General features: G+C 47.5%; 1 protein-coding gene across 3 annotated transcripts in view; it reads right to left on the bottom strand.

Annotated features, from left to right (window-relative positions):
- LOC117871998 (solute carrier family 22 member 13-like) overlaps nt 1-3,902 on the bottom strand; it is a 57,818-nt gene extending 53,916 nt beyond the window's left edge. For all 3 annotated transcript variants that reach the window (XR_004644376.1, XM_034759925.1, XM_034759924.1), the window contains exons 1-2: nt 3,502-3,902; nt 1,422-1,525 (exon numbers count right to left, since the gene is read on the bottom strand). Coding sequence is in view for 2 of the 3 variants with exons in the window: in XM_034759925.1 (XP_034615816.1) it covers nt 1,422-1,525; nt 3,502-3,873 (476 nt within the window). In the remaining variant the exon portion in view is untranslated. The remainder of the gene's footprint in view (nt 1-1,421; nt 1,526-3,501) is intronic.
- Between the last annotated feature and the right edge of the window lie 5,080 nt (nt 3,903-8,982).

The raw sequence follows: 8,982 nt of genomic DNA, 5'->3' as shown, positions 1-8,982 counted from the left end.
CTGCCTAGCTCCCCCATGGCCCCAATCCAACCCTCCCATCCCCCACCTCCTGCCAGGCTCCCCCACAGCCCCAATCCAGCCCTCCCATCCCTCATCTCCTGCCTAGCTCCCCCACAGCCCCAATCCAGCCTTCCCATCCCCCACCTCCTGCCTCGCTCCCCCAGAGCCCCAATCCATCCCTCCCATCCCGCACTTCCTGCCTAGCTCCCCCACGGCCCCAATCCAATCCTCCCTGTGACACTCGGTGCCTCGGGGGGAAAACCCTACCCCGCCATGTTCATCTTTATAAAATGATTGTGTGGTATCCAGTGCAAACTTTGTCATGTCAGGTGTCTTCGGAAGGCTCAGAATGCACTGAGTATGGTTGTTATAGTGATGTTATAGTAATTGTTACAGTCATGTTATAGTGAGGTTATAGGTTATAATTTCATGTGTATAGTTATGAGGCTGAATATGTATCCTCGGGACTTAAGGCAAGCCCAGGCAAAAAACTCTCCAGGAAGAGAGAAGCAGTTCACACCTCGTCATGGCATGGGACAAACCCAGCCCAGCCTCACAGGAACAATGGACACTGGCCTGGGCAGCAACAAAAGAATCTGTTAGATTCTCGAGGGAGTCACCCCCTTCCTTTGGGGAGTTTGGGACTGCGATGAGGTAATGCTCACCTGACTCTGAAGGGGCAGGGCGGCGGAAAGGGGCGGGGGGCAAAGCCAAGAGGAAAGGAAGGACATGATAAAAGGGAGAGACATTTTGCCATGCTCTTTCTCTTCCACCTACATCTACAGACACCACCACCACCGAGCAACTGAAATGCTGATCAAAGGGGAGAGCCTGACTGAAAAGCCAGCCTGTGGTGAGAAGCATCTAAGTTTTTAAGGACATTGAAAGTGTTAAGATCAGCTCAGAATGCGTTTTGCTTTTATTTTATTTGACCAAATCTGACTTGTTGTGCTTTGACTTATAATCTCTTAAATCTACCTTTATAGTTAATAAATCTGTTGGTTTATTCTACCTGAAGCAGTGCGTTTGGTTTGCAGCGTGTCAGAGACTTCCCCTTGGGATAACAAGCCTGGCACATATCAATTTCCACAGCCTCCCAAGCTCTGATCCAGAACCCCTGAGTTCCGCTCCAACCCCCTTCCCCAATCCCCTCCACCCAGTTCTGCTTCAACCCTCCTGTCCCACTCCCCCCACACCCCACTGCCCCACGCACAGTGGCTGATGCTTATGCCTTGCACTCCATCTCTTGGGAAGCCACATCTAGCCTCCAGGGCACATCAGTGTCAGGGCCTAGGGAGCTGGACTCCAGTGTTATAACCTCACCAGCCTTTACCCCGAGGCGCTATGCAATACACCCCCAAGCCAGGTTACGCTGCTGACTTTGCACAGCTAACTGTGAGAGAGATTTTCTCTCTCTTTACCTGTCACTTAAGGAACCAAAGACCACAGCTCCAAGGAGAAGTCCCAGCATGTAAATGGATTGGGAGATGTCATTTAGCTCTTTTCGGTCACATACCAGGTCAAACTGAAAGAAGGAAACAAAGTAGGTTTCATTTTAAAGGGGCTTTATTTTGATGGCTGGATTCATGACGTGCTAGCAGCACAAACATTCCCAGAGAGAACTGGTGATTAAGGTACACGGCCTATAATGCCAAAACCACCATTCACCTATTACAGCTCCACCCCAGTCAGCATCTAGGGTTGCCTGAGAGGCTCAGATGTGTTCGTAAGTAATAAACTCCAAATACAACAGACGTACATGACCATTCAGTCCCTCTCCCACTCACTGCAGGATTACCCCAAGCAATGGGGCTTTGTGGAGAAACTATCCCATCACAAGGGATCTCATTGTCACAAAGCTTTTCCCAATATTCAACCTTCCGTAAATTCATCCCGATACCCCTCATTACACTGCTACAATAAGTGCCACAATAAATAGTTCCTCTCCCTTCTTGGTGTTCGACCCCTTCAGGGAGGCATAAAACACTCTCTCTCTCTTTTTCATTTCCCTTTTTGACTCTCCGCCGACACCTTCAGCCCTCAGATCCAATTCAGTTGCTCTTTCCTGAGTTTCCTGCATTTGTTACCACGATAACAAGCAGAGCTGGTCAAAAACCAGAAGCAACCTCAACATGTATTTTGGAAAAACAATGTTCTTTTTTGAAGATTTCAAAAAGTACCCATGGTTTGTTTATCCAAAATTCTGTTCAAAATTGTTAAGCTTCTCTGTTTCTTCCTTTTCCCCCTTTTTCTGCTTTGTCACGGAGAAAAGCAAAGTTCATCATTTTAGTTAGAAAAGGAAAAGCCAGAGCATACAATATTCTAATTATTGCTCAATGGACTTTCCATTAGAAAAATGTTATATAGCTGCCATCAATAGTTTGTGCATATAGGAAAATATTTAAAGACGACAAACACGGACTTACAGGTATAGATTTTACAAGGCTTTGCTAGTCTCTCTTGTTTTGGTAAAGCCCAATTCTTCAGTTACACAGTTTGACGGATCTCCTACACATCCTTGCACAAAGAAAAGCAACAACAGAGCCCATGACTTTTCTGAAAAATCCTAGAAGTCACAGTTTGTGTCACGGAAATCGTGGGCATGATTAACATACAGCTTCATTCCTGCAATGGGCATTTGTGCAAGGACAACAGAGACAAGCTGAAAACCACCACTGGCTCCATCTATCTATCTAGGATACTTACACAGCCCCATCTCCATGCTATCTGAGCACCTTGCAAGCTTTAATAGAGGTAGCCTCATGCCACACCCCTGTGAGATGTGCTTTTGTTCCATTACATGCAGATGGGGAACTGAGGCATAGAGTACGTCTACACTGAAAATTAAGGTCCAGCTGTAGCCAGGGTAACCATGCCCATGAGAGCTTTAATCTAGCTAACATCGGTAACAAAAGCAGTGAAGATGTGGTGGCATGGACCCACAGCAACCTGGGTACATATCCAGGTTCCCCCAAGGTCTTGTACTGGAGCTCCTAGCCCATGCCACCACTTCTTCACTACTACTGCTACACGCACTAGTTAGACTAAAGCTAGTGCAGACATGCTTACCTATACTACAATTACACTTTCATTTGCAGTGTAGATGCATCCTAAGTGCCTTGCACTGGGTCAAACCAGATGTCTGCAGTAGAGGAGGAACTGTAGCTAGATCCCCCATGGGCTAGAAGTGCTCTAACCACTGAACAATGCTTCCTCTCTCCTTTCTGCCTGGCTGCTCACAAACTGCAAACACTAATAGCTGGTCTACACCTAATAGCTGCATTTGTTTAACAAAAAAATGGCATTTAAATGACCAGACTAAGCTAAATCAATATAATTCAACTGTAAACCAATCTATGTGCATCCACACAGTTGGGCTGGTTTAAATTGATTTAAAATCCAGCATATCCATTATGGGGAGACAATCCCCAGTGTGCATGTACACTTTCAAATCCGCATGATCCTTAGCCAGAAATATAGACTCCAAATGCAGTTACAAACCTGAGTCACCAACGTTGGGTTTTGTTCTGCAGAATAGACCCACCCCTCCTGGCACTTCTTAGTGACATTAAGGCCATATTCTATGACGGAGTCAATATCCCAGTTCACAGGAGCGTACATAAGGCATTCTTCATACGATCCCTGTGTGTTCCTAGGGATCGTTAGGTTCAGCTGCTGTTCCTCAGTCAGGTTTGGGCTAATGGCATAGATCCAGCTTGTCTTACAGTGATGAGGCACATCCAGAACCATGAACAGTTGGCCAAACATGGGAAAAGCCGTTAGAAAGTTTGCAAGACTGAGCATCAGCACCAGCCATTTTTGAAATGGCCCCAAATCTCCTACAGCATTGATAAGATCTCCAAAGTCTGTCATTGTTTGCTTGTCTAATGCTGGAGTGTAGCATGGTAGCTTTTTCTACATGGGCTGAAGTTAATGTTTAAACCCAATGTGACTCAAAAAAATAATCAGCTAAGACAACATGAAATGTTGTGGCATGCCCCATGCTCATGTCAGCCTAATGAATTATGTTTTTGATCTTCAAGCATGTACTTCGTAACCCACTAATTACTTTCCACACTTCACGGGCAATAGTTAGCACTGCCACAGCAAATAAAACCAAGACACACAAAAGTTTAACTGGTCATGACTTTAACTGGCTTCTGAAGGCAGAAGCCTCAGCAAAATGGATGCAACCAGAAAGCCTTGGTTGGGATTTTCAAAGCAAAGCAGGGGGTTTAGCCACACATGTGGGGGAGTTAGACCCAAAAAAAACCTGGATCCGAACACTGATCTAATTCTAAAGGTTTAAGAAGAGAAAGGAAGGAAAGTCTAGACATTAGGCACTAGCCTAGGACATGTGAATCCTGGGTGCAAGTCCCTGCTCCGCCACAGAATTCCTGTGTCTCAGGGCAAGTCTACAGTACCACGTTACATTGGCACAGCTGTACCAATGCAGCTGTGCCTCTGTAGTGTGTCTGGAGAAAATACGCTATGCCGCCGGGAGAGGCGGAAGCAATGTTGGTGGAAGAGTGTCTCCCACGACATAGCACGGTGTGGACACTGCTGTAAGTCGATGTAGTTTACAGCCCTCAGGGGGGTGAGGGGTGTCATTTTCATACCCCTGAGCAACATAAGTTACATTGACTTAAGCAGTAGTGTAGACCAGCCCTTAGAGATATGAGTGGAATAAACAGTTGGACAGACAGAATGTAAACAGTTGGACAGACAGAATGTGTGTTAAAGGCTGTTCTCTTTAAATATACAAGTGATGCTGGAGCGTGACTATATTGAGCCTCCACAGGATCGGATATAGACCTAGTGTGGTTTTCTGAAGGACACATTTCCAGCAGGTCTATTGATGCAAGCCCTAGCACACTCCTCCGCCTTTTCTGTGTTCCTCTGGACAGCAGAGCTGGGTCACGACTGACAAACAGAATTGTGGCTCTGCCCCAAGTTGTTTCTGTAAGAGTTCAAGGTTCCGCTGGCCAGATCGTGATGATCCCAGCAAAGGACAAACATTTTACAAATAACTCTCCCACGCTGTGTACTTTACGGCTGCAACGGGGTCCACCAATGAAACACCAACACCACCCTTATCATGGTGGGCATCCTCTAACATCACCGGGGACTGATCCGAAGCCCACTGGAGACAATGGAAGAACTCCCCCCAACTTCAGTGAGACATTGGACAGGGACTCGTGTTGAATATTTAGCCATTTCGAGTTAGGTGCCTAAATGGGAACTGTTGGAAGTTGAGTTCATTTGAAAATCTGGCCCATAGCATCGAGGGGTCAGGAAAAATGTACCTCCCGTAGCATACAGTGTTGTTGAAGCTGGGTTGGTCCCAGGATATCAGAGAGACAAGGAGGATGAAGTAATATGTTTTCTTGGACCAACTCCTATAGGTGAGAGAGACGAGCTTTCGAGCGACACAGAGCGCTTCTTCAGGTCAGGGAAAGGTAATGACAGTGTCACGTAGGGGGCTTGGGAGAGGGAGTCTCCTCCAGACCCCACTTCAGGTTGTTTATAATGTCCTTCCCCCCAGTTCATAGCGGATGAGGGGTTCTCTAAACGAAACAGACATAAGAAAGGTCCTTTCCTCTCTCGCTCCCTTATGAAAGCGGGGAATCTGAATGAAAGAAAAGAAAGGCCAAGATGGCCTGGCTCTGAGGCAGTCTCTCTGAATTCAGCTTTTTGGGCTTGGCCTATCGGCAGGTCTATCGTCTTTTATTAGGGTCTACGTCCAGCCCCTCCTCTTGGGTGTCCTGCTTGCAGCTGGTCCATGGGGTTTCGGGGACTGTGAGACCTACGACTGACTCCCTCTTGGCTGATCTGTCTCTGTGGTCAGCAGTCTCCGAAGTGTGGCAGCCCAGCCCCCCCCCCCCCCCCCTTTTTGCCCCCCCCTCCTGTAGCAGGATTTCCCTTCATAAGCCTCCCCCACACACACACACATTCCAAGCAGAGTAAGCCATACAGGTGCCCCTTGTTAGTGCTGAACAGGCCCAGAAGAGCTCGTTAGCCCCTTCTCCACTAGAGTGAGGACATGTCCCTTCACATACCTCACCTCTCAAGTTGGAAAGGCTGCTCTGGGTACAGCTTGTCTCCAACCCCGATCTCCTGTGAAAAGAAATCAGCATGGTCCTTTCCCACCCACTGTTGGACTCCGAAGCTAGAGGGTTGTAGCCCAAGGTACCATCGCATTATATGCAGGTTTGCATCTTTCATGGTGTGGATCCAGCACAGGGTGCGTGATCTGTGATCACGGGGAAGGGGCTACCCACCGGGTAATACCTGAGGGAATCCACAGCCCATTTAATCATTAATGCCTCCTTTTCAATAGCTGAGGAAGCCTTTTCTCTAGCTCCATGGAGGCTGAAGGGCAGAGTCTTGAACTGAAAGTGCCCAAAAGGAGTGGAGAAAGCGGTTTTCTCTTGTGAGGAGGGAGATAAAGGGACCCGCCCATAACCTTTTGTTAGGTCGATAGTGCTCACATGCTTTGCCAGTCCAAGCCACTCTAGTAACTTGTCTACTCTTAGCCAGTTCTTGACTGCTGGATACAGGGGCCCTAATTCAGGTTCTGTAGGAGAATGAGTTTTCAGCAGGGCCTCCCATGTCTTCCAAGGTTTGAGAAGATTCTCGTGATAGACCTTGATTTCTTTTCTCTTCCCAGGTAGTTTTATCTCATAGTCCACTAACGATACCTGCCTGACCACTTCAAATGGACCCCACCATCAGGACATTAACTTAAACTTAGCTGAAGGTATTAGCAGAAGGACACAGTCAGCTGGGTGGGAAGTGCATAGTCATGCCTCTCTATTATAATTTTGTTCCTATGCATGGTGGGCCTCTCTCAACTTCTCTGTGGTGCACACCCCTATGTTTCTGAGTTGTTCCCTCACTGTCAGATGTATTGGGTTGTGCTTAAGGCATCTGCATCCTGTTCCTCCCAACCTTCTTGCGGCACATTCAGGATTCCCCACAGTTAGCGACCATAAAGCAACTCAAACACAAAGAACCCTGTAGAGGCTTGTGAGACCTCCTTTATGGCAAACAGGAGTGGTGGGAGTAGCTGGTCCCACTGGGGTTGTCACTAACAAAGCAACTCAACATTCCCTTCAGAGTCTTATTAAACTTCTCTACTAGGCCATCGGTCTGCAGCTGGGACACTGAGGTTATCAGGGACTTGACCTTCAGAAGGGAGCATAATCCACACATCAGCAGGGAGCTGAAGTTAGTCCCTTAGATCTGTTAGTATTTTGCAAGGAAATCGCACACATGAGAAGAACTTCAAGAGTTCTGGGGCTATCACTGGAGCTCTCATGAAGCAAACAGGAACAGCCTCCCATTGGCATAGACCATCTTGACCACACACTCTGCAGCCGCTGCAGTGCTGTAAGTGTAGATATGCCCTTCATAGATGACAGATCATTGTAATGGGGCTGTCAAAAGGGAGGTTGAGTCCAAGGCCAGCAGTACCTCCTCCTGGTGATACTCCGGCTTGTGTCGCTTAGTGGTGAGAGTCAATGGTCGCTTCGCCTATTGGCTGGAGTCAATGGCAGTAATCACCCAATCGCAAGAGTCAGTGGCTACTTTGCCTAGCAATTGGGGTCACTGGTTTTGTCACCCAGTGGTGAGACTCCACTGCCATGTTGCCCAATAGCAGAAGTCAGTGGCTGCTTTGCCTAGAGGCTGTAGTCAGTAGCAGCGGTAAGGACCCCAGGGCCAGCCACACTGGCTGCTGCTCGGGTGGCCCCGGGGAGCACCTGAGCAGCGGTCCTGGGGCGGCTGGAGGCCGTCCAGACAGTAGTATCTGGGAACAGCAGCCAGGCAGGGCCCCCCTCCAGCAGGGCCCCCCCAGAGCAACGTGGCCACAGAAGTAGAGTTTTAGTCAGGGGTATTTTTGGTAAAAGTCATGGACAGGTCACAGGCCGTGAATTTTTATTTATTGCCAGTCCATGACTTTTACCAAAAATACCTGTGGCTAAATCTTAGCCTTACGTATGATATATCTGTATTTCCAATCTTGTGCTGTGTTTCTGGGTGACAGCCCCAGACAGAGTGGCATCAGCACTTGATGGCCCATCGAGGGACATCAGCTGTACAATAAATCCATTGAAAAAGCCAGGGTCTGCACCTGATGAGTCAGCAAGCCAGGTAGCGGCATGCCTATGGGCAAAGAACTCCAAGGCTTTTCCATGTGCTGTGAAGCTTGTGTATGGGACACTGGAAGTACAAGCCTCATGGCAAAAGAATATAAAAGGCAGCTGCATCATTTCCATTTTGTCTTCATTCCTGCTTCTTACCTCTGGAGTAACTTTTCTACAAACTGAAGCTCTGAACAAAGGGAGGAGGGATAGTTCAGGGGTTTGAGCATTGGCCTGCTAAACCCAGGGTTGTGAGTTCAATCCTTGAGGGGGCCATTTAGGGATCTGAGGCAAAATTCTGTCTGGGGATTGGTCCTGCTTTGAGCAGGGGGTTGGACTAGATGATCTCCTGAGGTCCCTTCTAACCCTGATATTCTATGAAAGGGCTGAATGGCCCATCCAAGCTATGGATGTGTTCCAGAGGGACTTTCAAGCCAGCAAACTCACTAATACTCTATGAACCTGATATATGGACATTGAAATCTCTGTATGTATCTGAGTTCTTGTTTTTTCTTTTTAGAATAAACCTCTAGTTTTAGATACTAAAGGATTGGCTGGCAGCGTGGTATTTTGGGTAAGAGCCAAACTAATATTGACCTGGTAACATGGCTGACCCTTTGGGGTCAGAAGAACATTTTGTATGGTGAACAAAGTTTTAAAAATAACTTCTCACTCTACTGGATCTATTTGCTGATTGGGAGCCCTGCAGATGCTTGCTCTATTTCAGATCTAGAGTTTAGATTGGCCCAATATATCTTCATATGTAAACCCCCAAATGCAGCAAATCTGGCTGCTGTGGGAGGCTTGTAATGACAGCTACCTCTGCCTAACAGCCTGT

Source organism: Trachemys scripta, chromosome 2 (genome assembly GCF_013100865.1).
Source record: "Trachemys scripta elegans isolate TJP31775 chromosome 2, CAS_Tse_1.0, whole genome shotgun sequence".
Taxonomy (NCBI): Eukaryota; Metazoa; Chordata; order Testudines; family Emydidae; genus Trachemys; species Trachemys scripta.
Note: the sequence above shows the minus strand (reverse complement) of the source record. Positions and strands in the feature narration are given on the sequence as shown.